A 12,241-nucleotide genomic window follows, 5' to 3' on the forward strand; every position below is an offset into this window, starting at 1 on the left:
ACACAAAGCTCACTCGAACAGCTTTCGATCCTTCAGCTTCTCTGCCTTTCTCAAATTGTCATAGCGGTGCTGACAGCTTTGACAGCTCTTCCACCCTGTACCACAGATGAACTCTTGAGGCTAGAGAGGTGAACTTGGTTCAGATGGCTTGGGGATGTCTCCCAAGCTTGTGTCCTGGGCTTCGGCTCTGTTTTTATATTCCCCATCCTCTCCAATGTATACAAAGGACACGACACCCAGACTAGCTTTCTATTCACAGAACAGTTTATTGACCTACCTCACCTGGCCGGCCACGTGGCCCTCTGGCCAGGGGAAGTGTCATTCTACCTGCAGCTTGGCTGGGCTGCAGCCTCTGCCCTGGGAAGGGGGCACCAGAGGCAGAACACTGGCCAGCGCAGCCCTGAACAAGAAAGCCCCAGCAGAGGTCCAGATTCAACTCCATTTGATGTTCTTGTCCTCCTCAGTCATGGCCGGCGTGTCAGTGACAAGGCCAGTGCCGATGGTCCGGTTGCCATCTCGCAGGGTGAAACGCTGGCCTTTTTCTAAGATCATTGGCTGCCGCAAGATTAGGGTGAGCTTCAGGTCTTCCCCGGGCATGGCAAGCTCCTGGAAGGCAGAGACAAGGACCACACGTATTCTTCGGGGTGCCTCCATTCCCTAGTTGTTTGCTACCAAGGAGGTTGAAGATTATGGGAAAATGCAGCAGGGTGACAATTCTTTCTGGGGAATACCTTCATCCCAGCTATTAGGCACATGCAAACAGCACATGCAAATACAGGAAAGGACTGGTGACTAGTGTTCCTAACATTGAGAAAAAAATGTTTAAGGAATTTGGGTTATACAGGTTTCTTAGTCACAGGGCTTCTCTGAGCCCTTCTGTAAAATAAACTGGAAGCTTCAACTACAGGAACTCTTTTCTGGGAAATCTTCATGGGGAAATGCTAGCACAGCTAAGGAATATGGGATGAGGACTCATTCCCCCTAAATCCACTGATTCGGACCCTTCCGCCATCAGTTCCACCTGCACCATCAGCTAGACTCTTTACCAGGGAAAAGTCCCCCCAATGTCATATACATCGTATACCTTCCCTGGAGGCAAGACGATCCGACAGGCCATGTCCCAAGTCAGGGAGAACATGACAGGCATGAAGTGGGATACAAAGGGCTTGTGGCGGCCACCCTCCTCCTTAGTGAGGATGTACACCTGTGAGAGAGAAGCCGAAGGTGGAACTGGGCTTGGCTGGAGACACCCAGACTCTCCACGGTACCTGCCCACCATCCCCTGGAGCCCTCACCTGTGCCTCCACCTTCTGGTGGGGCTGCATGGAACCTGGCTTAGCCATGACCAAGCCACGCCTCAGGTCCTCCCGCTTCAAGCCACGGACCAGGGCCCCAAGATTGTCGCCTGCCTCTGCCCTCTCCAGGCTCTTGTGGAACATCTCAATGCCTAGGAGAGAAGAGAGAAGAGAGATGAGGGAGGAGGGCGTAGGGCAGAGGGAAGGCACAAGGGGAGAGGTCATCCTGGAGCCCCTGGGTCCCAAGTCTTCCCCCGTACCTGTCACCACACTGCGAATATTCTTGCTATGTCCCAGGAATTCACAATCATCTCCCTTCTTCAAAATGCCACGCTCCAGTGTGCCTGTCACCACCGTACCACGGCCTGGGAAGAACAGGACAGGCTATCAGGGACCCCCGGGTGAAGCTTCTGTGACGGGGAGGGAGTGCAAATGAGCAGGGTCCTCACCGGGGATAGAGTACACTGACTCTACAGGCAGCAGGAAAGGCTTCTCCAGGTCCCGGATGGGCACCGGGATGTAAGTGTCCACAGCATCCAGCAGCTTCTCCACAGACTTCAGGCCTAGCTCAGGGTCACGTTGCTATGAGTGGGAGGTGACAGGACTCTGAAACTTCCATTCTGCTTCTCTCACTTGCCAAGGGCCAGCCCCTAGACTCAGAGCAGCGCTCTGGATGCCCATCCAGCCCCACCCCCAGCCAGCAGCAGCCCCTGCCTGACCCTGCCTTCACCTCAAGGGCACAGAGGGCAGAGCCTACGATGATGGGAGTCTCTTCCCCTTTGTAGCCAAACTCCGTGAGCAGTTCCCTGATCTCCAGCTCAACCAGCTCCACCATCTCAGCGTCCTGGACGGCATCTGCCTTGTTCACGTACACCACCACATGCTCTACTCCAATCTGTAGTTGGGAAAGAGATATGGGTGGTGTCCAGAGTGGCCCAACGCCGCCCCCTTCCTCCTTCCACCCGTACCCAGGCTCTGAATACCTGTCTGGCCAGTAATAAGTGTTCTCGGGTCTGGGGCATGGGGCCATCGTTGGCTGCCACCACCAGGATGCAGCCGTCGAGGGGGGCAGTGCCTGTGATCATATTCTGGGGAGGGAGAGGAGAGGAAACACTCATTGTAGCTCAATGACCTCCTCAGCTCCCCAGCCACCAAGCACAGCCACCTCCTTACCACTCACGGTGACTGGCCAGGCCCACAAATCCATGATCTCAAACCCACACACCTCAAATATCTTAACCTCCTCCCCACAAGCCTAACATTTTTCGAGGCGGGGGGGGGGGCCGCGCGGGACAGTTCCAGGCCCTGTCCCCAGCAGCTCTCCCACCTTAACATAATCTGCGTGACCAGGGCAGTCGGTGTGGGCATAGTGGCGCGCAGCGGTGCTGTACTCCACGTGGGCCGCGTTGATTGTGATACCTCGGGCTCGCTCCTCGGGGGCGTTGTCAATCTCCTCGTACTTCTTAAACTTGGCCCCACCTCCCTCGGCTAAAACTAACGAAGGAAGGGAATTCACTTTTCAGCTAAAGTTCCAGAGGTAAAGGCCTGGCTCAGGCCACACTCCTGGGCCCCTCCCACCTAAGCAAACCACAGTCTAGGAGAAGCAAGCTTCCAAGATGCCCTCCTTCAACTCCTGGAGCAGAGACAACTTCAGGCCAAAAAGAAAGGTTATAGGGCCTCAAGGCCCAGCCCTGTGACTTCTCGAGGGTAACACCCCGGGGGGGAGGCCATTCGGGGTCCCCCAATTTATGCATCACTAACTCCATATTCACGGGAAACCTGTCTCCTCTATCCTGCAATCTACTGTCCGCCCAAGTTCTGGCGCCTGGAGCCACACTAAACACCTCCAGCAGCCTCTCCGCGGGCCCCACCTGCCTGGCTCCAGGTCCCGCCAGCAGAGCGAGAGCTGCCTGAAGCCCCCACCCCAACCCCGCTTACTTTTCGTGATGGCCGCTGTCAGTGTGGTCTTGCCGTGGTCTACGTGGCCGATGGTACCCACGTTCACATGGGGCTTGTCACGCACATAGGTCTTCTTGGCCTCCACAGCCAGGCCGCGGCACAAGAGGGGCAGTGCCGGGGCCTTCCGCGGCCGCAAAAGACCCTGCAGCAGCGCGGTCGGGCCGGCGCCGAGACCTGCCGCGGCAGAGGCTCGGAGTCAGGGCGCGGGCCTGAGCCCGGCCGCTCCCGACGACCCCCACGTGAACCCGGGCCACCTTCGCCCTCCCCGCCCCCTCACCACTGAAGAGGGGCGTCGCGCGCAGCAGGGCTGCGGCCGCCATTGTTGTCTTCCTGGCGCCCAGAGTAGTGAGTACCGGGGGCGAGCGCGGGCGCCGGCGCGTGCAGTAGGGGAAGGGCAACTGCGGATGGAAGTCGCTTCCGGCGGAAGTGAGGGCCGAGAGGGCACGTTTGGGAGCCTCTAGCCCCCAATCTCTATGGCCCTGTCAACTTCCGGGCGCGGGAAGGAAGGCGTCCAGAAAGGCGCTGGTGGCTCTCGGGTGGTGAGGGTGAAGGTTTCCAAGGCGCCCTCTCCTGTCGCGGGCTGAGGGCCCACGCAGTTCTCTCTGGCGGCGCCAGGGGGCGATGTGGAGCGTCCCACAGCGCACCTACGCCCCGGAGGCTCCTGGGCGTTGTAGTTCCTGCGGAGGCGGGCTGTGCTGGCGCTTAGCGTGGGAGGGCGAGGCCAGATCCAGAGGGACGGTCCCGTCCTCCTTGAGGTAGAGGCGGCGGCCCCGGCGTGGATGACTCCGGAACGTCCTGGCCCGGAAGCCCCTGGAGTCCGACCCACTGCGCGGGTCTCGCGACAGATCTGGCGACCTTGTGTCGCACCCGCAGGTAGGACCAGGCCCTGCGGCCAGGCCGAGAAGGACCGTCCTGGGAACCTTTCGGGGGTGGGGCTCTAGTGTGACCCATCTCTCCGCTGAACCTGTTTTCTTGTCTGTAAAATGGGAATGGTAGTACCTACTTCATAGGGAGATGCTGACGTCTGGCTCTGAGAGGAAATGAGCTGGGCAAGAGTCAGAAAAGGGGTCCAGAAGCCTCCAAGTCCCACAGTCTTTGACCCTCAAACACCCTCCCTCCTGGCTCACAGCCTTCGGGGACAAAGTTTGCCGTCCACCCCTGTAGCCCCTCAGCAGCCCAGAGAGTAATTCCCTTGATCTGGTTCCACCCACCCAGTTTTTACAGATGACCAGGTGAGAGACCAACTTCTTGTGCCTTTAAGGGCAGCCTGAGCCTTTCTTGTTCCCGCTGTGTCCCTGGCACCTACCACGGGGCGGAGCACTCAGTGAGTGCTCAATAAATGTCTGTTGACTGAATGAATGAGTGCAAGGATGACCTTTAACTTTCACATCCATCATCTCATCGCCCTGGGATGATAATAGCAGCTGCTTAACCTTGATTAATGTTTCCGAAACTCATCAGAGCCTAAGACTCAATTGACGGTGTCTGTTTCAAATAGATTCCTTAATTCCTCCCTTGGAGGTTATGATTCAGTAGTGTCTGGGCATAGACAAGGAAACTATATTTATTTTTAACACACACAAACACCCTTCTTAAGCTCAGAGGAGTTTGGGAAACTCAGAAATAGAGCTTTTTATAGATCGGACATTGTGCGAATGCTTCATATTGGTTCACATTCAATGCTCCCAATGTTATCCCCTGTGATAGGAGCCATTATTTCCCTCATTTTACCATGAGAAAACAGCATCAGTGTGATTAAGGAACCTAACACAGCTAAGCTCCAAAAAAGTGTGCCCTTAGCCACTGCACTGTACTATAATTTAACTGTCGTTTACAATGAGAAACTTGAGAAGACTTCTGTCCTTCTGGCCCTCCAAACCCATCAGCTCTGATTAGGAAGGGTTGGTACAGTATAAAAGGCTTCTCTTTGTCCCCAGCCTGTATGTACCTCAGTCACTCCATACCTGGAAATTTATCCTAAGACACTCTTGATCACCACCAGCATGTAAGATATTGGGGGTTGGTACTTAAACTGATGCTTTCTAATTTAGTGGTGCTATATTTATTTTAATGTGTATTAGTTTGAAAGAAAGACTGGCATTGTAAATACTGAGTTTAAAAAATGAATCAGTGGGCTTCCTAGGTGGCGCAGTGGTTAAGAGTCCGCCTGCCAATGCAGAGGTCACGGGTTTGATCCTAGCTCTAGGAAGATTCCACATGCCGCGGAGCAACTAAGCCCGTGTGCCAAAAAAAAAAAAAAAAAAAAAAATGAATCAGTTTAAAAGACAATACTTGGGGACTTCTCTGGTGGCGCAGTGGTTAAGAATCCTCCTGCCAATGCAGGGGACACGGGTTCAAGCCCTGGTCTGGGATGATTCCACATGCCGCGGAGCAACTAAGCTCCTGCACCACAACTACTGAGCCTGCGCTCTAGAGCGCAGGAGCCACAACTACTGAAGCCCACACACCTAGAGCCCATGCTCCGCAACAAGAGAAGCTACTGCACTGAGAAGCCCACACACCGCAACTGAGAGTAGTGCCTGCTTGCTGCAACTAGAGAAAGCCCTCGCACAGCAACGAAGACCCAATGCAACTGAAAATATATAAAATTAATTTATTAAAAACACAATACTTGGTAGATAAAATGGCAAATTTGGGGAGAGGTGTACAGGAATGACTGAAATTTGCAAAACGCAGTGCTCAGAAAAGAGTCCAAAGGGAGAGTATTTTTTGTAGAGCCGTTGACTGTAGCATCCTCTGTAGTTGTCAGGAGCCTTGATTTACAGATAACAGAATTTACATTGGCTGGTTTGAGAAGAGAGGGATTTGTTTAAGGGTGGTAGGCAACTTACAGAATTGTGAGGCAGGCTGGAGAAATGACTCCTAAGCCACAGAACTGATCTGACCTGATAAGAAAACTGCTGCTACCTCCACTGCCACTGAACACTAAATGCCAGGACTTGGACTTGTCTGTAACAGTGACTGCTTATGGCACCAAAGCCACTTCTGCATCAAGAAAGTGACCTTCTCTCCCCTCCACTCCCAAAGCCAGGCAAATTCAAAGCCTCACATGGATGTAGCTGACTGGAGAAGCTTAGATCATCACTTTTTGGTGTTATTGTATCAGAGGAGGCTGAGGGATGTATTTTCTAACTTTGATGTAAGAACAAGACTGATAGCAGCGAATTTCCCCAGATGTCCAGCCATGTCTATGACCAATATCACAGGGAAAGAGTGGAATGAATACAAATGCCCCGTGTGTGGGTACGGTAGCATGAGTTTTGGCAAAGCCACTAGATGAAACATTAATGGAGTGGGCTCAGGGTTGCAGAGACAAGAGCCAACCACCTGTGAAAATGCTTGTGAGCCGTGTTAAATGAAGTAAGTTTGGCCACTAGGAAAAAACTGCAAGTGTACAAGGTGGAAGTGGGGACAAAGTCAAAAGCAATTGTGACTTTAAGAAGCTGTAATTTGCTTGGAGAAGGAGAGATTTTTCTCTCAAACATTTCTTTTATGTGATTACAGTTAAAGAAGTTTTTCGGTGCAGAATCTTGAACTCTTTAGAAAAGATACTCTTGAAGTCAAACGACCTTCTTGGTCTACGCAGCAGTGCGTTCATTCTGCTCCATGGCAGACACTTTGAGCTCCCGCTTAACAGCCATTTTTCCATCTTCCTGCAGTCAAGGCCCTGATTTTGTTCAGGTGGCCCTTTCCCCAGTGCCAGGAATAAATCCTGCCAGAGCTAGTCCACATCTGCTAGTCCTGTTCTCCTTACCAGGGGATTTGTTTAAGGTTAAGTGTGTGATTCCCTTGGGGCTAATGATTGGTAAGAGGAGACCTACTTGGGGGAGGGCTTCCAGGAGAGGATCCCTCACTTTTAAGAAGGAGACACTGATGAGGTGAACCTCCTTCAGACTCTGGAAGTTGTTGGGTCTGGATGGGAAGCCTGGAACTACCGTGCCCATCATGCTCCCAGGCCATGATGAAGCCAAAATCCAGAAGAGGGCAAAGCGAAGAGGATCTTAGAAGCCTGGAACTCCTCGTGGTGTGAGATGACAAATGTTTTTATTGTTTAAGCCAGACGGGGTCAGAGGTGTCTGTTACTTGCAGCCAGATACACCCTAACAGATAAGTCTGCCTTACGGCACTTGGTACCCTGAGACATATTTCTTGGTTTCACTTGCCTGAGTGACCTGAGTAGGGCGAGGACTGGGCTTTCTTTATCTCTGTATACTCTGTGCCTGGCCACAGTAGGCCTCTGTGCATGTTTACACTTGAACTATATTAATAAGCCTTCCAAACCGAAGGATACGACCACCGTGAAGCTACGAACCTAATATATCCCAAACAGGACTCTGTTTCTCCCACACTCTCCTTACATATCTGAGTGAATGGTACCACCTTTCTCCTTTCCCCTCACCCTGGCACGTATCCATTACCCAGTCCCACTGGTTCTCTCTCCAAAATAAATCTCATTGTGGCCACTTCTGTCTCGAGTGTCAACACTGTGATTCAAACCGGGATCAGCTGTCCCCTAGGTTACCTCATGACCTCTCCAATGGGTCCCCTGGCTTCTGTCCTGATTCTCCATACCTGTCAAATCTATCCTCCATACAACAGCCAGATTAGTCTTTAAATGTGATTCAGAAATGAATTGTCCCTCAGTGACTCCTTATTACACTTAGAATAAAATCCAAACTCCTACTTTAAATGCGTGAACTGTATGGCAGGTGAATTGTATCTCAATAAACCTATTATTTAAAAAAAAAAAAAAAAATCCTCCCTGCGGCCCACAAGATGCATGATCTGGCCCCTGCCCACCTCTCTGACCCCCATCTAGTACTGTTTTCCTCTCACTCTCTCCCAGCCACACTGGCCATCCTTTTGTTCCAGAAACATCCCATGATTGCTTCTACCTCAGGGTCTTTGCACATGTTCTTCCCTCTCCCTGGAATGCTCTGCCCTGGAGCTTTCCCTACAGCTTGTTCCTTCTCATCTTTCCACCTCAGGTGTCACCTCTTCTGTCATCCTCTTATCAACGGTCCTCTTTGATTTTCTTCATAGCATCTAAATATCCAAAATTATCTTAGTAGGTTGCTTGTTTGTTGGGGTTTGTTTTTTGTTTTTATATTTTTTCTGTCTCACCAGCTCATGACAGTGAGAACTTATTTTTTACTATAGGAACGGGTGCCTAACAGTTAGGTGAAGAAATATTTGTTGAAGGAAGCATGTGTTGAATCATTTCAGCTGAGCATTCAGTCAAGCACTGTGCTGGGTTTGTTTCTCAGTGTTTTCAATGGAAAGCAAATTCTGTATTCACATTCATTTGAAAAATAAAGGTGAGTCACTGTAACTTTTGAGGCCTCTGCTTTATTACCTATAAAACGGGGATGGACGAAGAGGTTAAACTTTATGATCTCCAAGATTTTTTAATTTCTAAAAGGAGGTGGGGTCTGCTGTAATTGAGATGGGTTCTGGTCTGACCTGCAACTTAGTGGCAAATTGGGGACTAGGACCCAGAGCCTTGTCATCGGTGGTACTCAACAGACTTACTGGAAGCTCAAGGGCAGCCTTCACTCTTCCCCACCTGTCAGCCTGGCAGTGTCTCCTCAGAAATCTCTGGACATTCTCCTGGGAACTAACCCCACTGCCCTGTCAGCATCAGCCCTCTCCTGGACCACTACACCCATCTCCTCTCTGCGTCCAGTCCCAGCCCTCCCATACTGGCCCTGGATGCCCTTCCAAACACAGAACTCTGATCACACTCATGTCACTCAGATGTGACTGGAGACATTCCAATTGGAAACACTTTGTGAATGTCACACAAAAGCTGCTAAGTAAAAGGCACTAGAGAGGCAGCCTAAGTGCCCTGGCCACGCATGGCTTCCTAGAGGAAGCTACATGTTGAAGCCTGAAACCAAAGGAAGGAAGATTGGCAGAAGTGGGGGCAATGGTGTGTGTAGTGTCAGAGGCAGAACCTAAGTGAAGGTGGAGTACGTTAGCTGTCAAAATATTCTGACTGAGCAAAGCATGATTTGCTTAGAGGGGCGGGAGGTTCTGGCCAAAGCACCAAGGTTGAATTTGACATCCCAGAAAATAGGACAAAATAAGAGAAATCTCCCTCTTCGGGTGGGGGAAAGTCAAGATGACCTCCAGAAGAAGCCAAGCAACCACTTCCCCTTCAGTCAGAGACTCTGATTTCCCTATGAAGAGCCACCCTCTGCCGTGCTCAGCCCATGGAGTTTGACTGGAGCTAAGCCCACCCCAACCTCGACTGATAGGTCCACGACCTAGTGTTTACCAGTCAGCATAATCCATTCCTCACAGTCACAACTGTCCGGTCATTGTTAGTACCCTGTTTCAACCCCGACTGGTGTACTGAAGTTCAGTTCTGGCACTAACAGCCCAGAGTTACCACAGATCCCACGAGTTAAGGGCTCACTGCACAAGACTGCCCCCACTTCAGATGCCAGCTGCAAGTGGGGTACCACAGACATCTCTACTTCCAGTCAACTGCCTACAGATATGGGAGTTCCCCATGACGCCCCTTAAGGTTTAATAAGCTGCTAGAACAACTACAGAATGCAAGAAAGCACTATACTTACGGTTACATTTTACAATAAAGGATACAAGTCAGAAACAGCTAAATGAAGAGTTACAGAAGGAGAGGTCTGGGAGGGTCCACACAGAATAGGCACATCAGCCTCCTGACACATCAGTGTATTCACCAACCAGGAAGCCCCACTGAGCTTCAGCGTCCAAAGTTTTTCTTAGGGGTTTCATTACTTAGGCATGATTGATTAAGTCGTTGTCATGTGACTGAACTCAATCTCCAACTCCCCTCCCCTCCCTGGAGGTCAAACTGGCTCAAAATCCCAACCCTCGAATCACAAAGTTGGTCTTTCTGGTGACCAGCCCCCATTCTGAGGCTACGTGTGGGCTTGTCATTAGTTACCTCATCAGCAAAAACTCGGGTGTGCTCTAAGGGGCTCACAAATAACAGGCACATCTGTCATTCAGGAAATTCCAAGTATTGTAAGAGCTCTGTGCCAGGAACCTGGGACGAAGACCAGACAAATTCTTTATTATACAACAGATAGACATTGGGTGACCCAGGCTGAGCTAATAAGACACAATCCCGTTGCTCTTGCTGGAATTATTAGGAAAGCTATGATCTTTTCTAGCTAGGATTATGAAGCTGGTAGAATGTAAGCTTAGAACTCTGGTGACTATCTTGCTACCGATGAGGGGACCACCTGCCTGAGAAGGAACACAAGCCAGAGGGAAGCAGAGCTAACAGAGAGCAAGTTCAGATGGACACTGTTTGAGCCTCTGGTTCCAGCTATGCCTAACGTCATTCTACCTCTGATTTTTAAATTGTGTGAACCAATAAACTCTCCCTTTTCATGTTTAAACTACCTGAAATGGGGAAGGGGTGTTCCTATTACTTGTAACTGAAAGCATCCTGAGTATTACATCCTCTGTTCATAAGGAAGGAAGTGTTTTCCCTCTGATATTAATAGCTTGGCTTAACCTGGGCCCTGGATCCCATCCTTCCCACTTTCCCCAAACTTCACTCCTTCAATTACCATCCTTTCCACTGGCTCCTTTCCCCTAAGATTTAAGACATAATCAGGTTTCCCTCAGAATATAAATAAACAAGCAAACCTCTCCACCCTCTAAAACTACAACCCTCCGTATCTCTCTCCTTCCCTTTTTGGCCAAACTGTGTAGGACTGCTTTCAGCATTCCTTCTCCCACTTGTTCACCTTCCATTCCTTCCTCAGTCCACTACTATTGGCTTCTGCTTCCTTTTCAGTTTCCTAAAAATACTCTCAACAAAGTTAGTAAGCAATCTAAGTCAATGTTTTCTATAGGAGACAACGGCAGTGCCCAGTACCATGGATCCCTTTTTATCATTTGTATGTGAAGTGTTTCCCCAACCTCTATTCCCACAACCCTTGGTCTTTGGTGCGTGATTTTTATTTCAAACCATTAGACCCTCCAGATTTTTTTTTTTTTTAGGACTGTCCTCAGGCTACTAAAGGCTTTGCCTTGATGAAGTGCCTGAGAATTGACATCTCCCAGGGGATGTCCTAGTCTACAGCTGAGGGATGTTGGTATATGAAAGGCCCAACTCTCTTGTTCCTGGATAAATCTGAGGCACAACTTACATCCAGAGCTCCTCTGAGGAATCAAACTGAACTACTCTCTTCCTGGAATCACGTTTGCTTGGTTTCCTCTCCTGCTTCTCCCACTCCTTTACTAGTTTCTCCTGGTAGCACTTTTTAAATAAATCACTTGCACACAAATTCTCATCTTGGGTGTTCTTCTGGAAAACCTGACCCAAGACACCATCTCAGTACTTTCTAATCCTCTTTCTGTGCCCGCCCATTAAATGTGGCTTGTTCCCCAAAATTAGGGTCTAGGCTCTCTTCTCTCTACTTGTTTTCCGGGACAACCTCATTCATGTCCATGGCTTTAACCACTACTCATGTCTGATCACGACCACACTACTTCGTGCAGCTGAAACTATAGACCCATCTCTGCTGGACAGCTCCACCTAGTTGTCCACAGACACCTCTTACACCAACACAGTAGTCGTTAGGTACGTGTGGCCATTTTAATTTTAATTAATTAAAATGAAAACTTCAGTTCCGGGAATTCCCTGGCAGTCCAGTTGCTAGGACTTAGCGCTTTCACTGCCATGGCCCAGGTTCAATCCCTGGTTGGGGAAGTAAGATCCTGCAAGCTGCACAAGCCAAAAGAAAAAAGAGAAACCTTCAGTTCCTTAGTCACACTAGCCACATTTCAAGTGCTCAAAAGCTACATGTGGCCAGTGGCTACCATCCTAGGCAGTTCTGATTTAGAACGTTTCAGTCATTGCACAAAATTTTATTGGACAGTTTGGACACATTTCCAAACCTAACCCATCATCACCAGCCCCTTACCTTTCTGTATTCCTCAACTTATCTCATTCCTGGACA

The 12,241-nt window shown here is 50.1% G+C and overlaps 1 protein-coding gene across 1 annotated transcript; it reads right to left on the minus strand.

Moving 5' to 3' along the window:
- Positions 1-245: 245 nt before the first annotated feature.
- On the minus strand, positions 246-3,688 carry TUFM (Tu translation elongation factor, mitochondrial). Its single transcript, XM_057749890.1, has 10 exons — positions 3,532-3,688; positions 3,234-3,428; positions 2,623-2,789; positions 2,279-2,383; positions 2,026-2,190; positions 1,745-1,877; positions 1,556-1,660; positions 1,296-1,447; positions 1,085-1,204; positions 246-606 (listed from the first exon to the last, which is right to left on the minus strand). Exons 1-10 carry the CDS (start codon positions 3,572-3,574, stop codon positions 433-435), a joined length of 1,359 nt encoding a protein of 452 aa, XP_057605873.1. The 5' UTR covers positions 3,575-3,688; the 3' UTR covers positions 246-432.
- Between the last annotated feature and the right edge of the window lie 8,553 nt (positions 3,689-12,241).

This window comes from Hippopotamus amphibius, chromosome 9 (assembly GCF_030028045.1).
Source record: "Hippopotamus amphibius kiboko isolate mHipAmp2 chromosome 9, mHipAmp2.hap2, whole genome shotgun sequence".
Classification (NCBI taxonomy): Eukaryota; Metazoa; Chordata; class Mammalia; order Artiodactyla; family Hippopotamidae; genus Hippopotamus; species Hippopotamus amphibius.

Bases quoted from the DNA above. Each gene is read 5' to 3' on its own strand.
- TUFM (XM_057749890.1), bottom strand. From the start codon at position 3,574: ATGGCGGCCGCAGCCCTGCTGCGCGCGACGCCCCTCTTCAGTG. The intron at 2,384-2,622 runs GTGGGAGAGCTG...CTCCCTCCCCAG, and splicing joins GTCACGCAGATTATGTTAAG to AATATGATCACAGGCACTGC. The intron at 1,661-1,744 runs GTGAGGACCCTG...TGTTCTTCCCAG, and splicing joins GTCAGTGTACTCTATCCCCG to GCCGTGGTACGGTGGTGACA.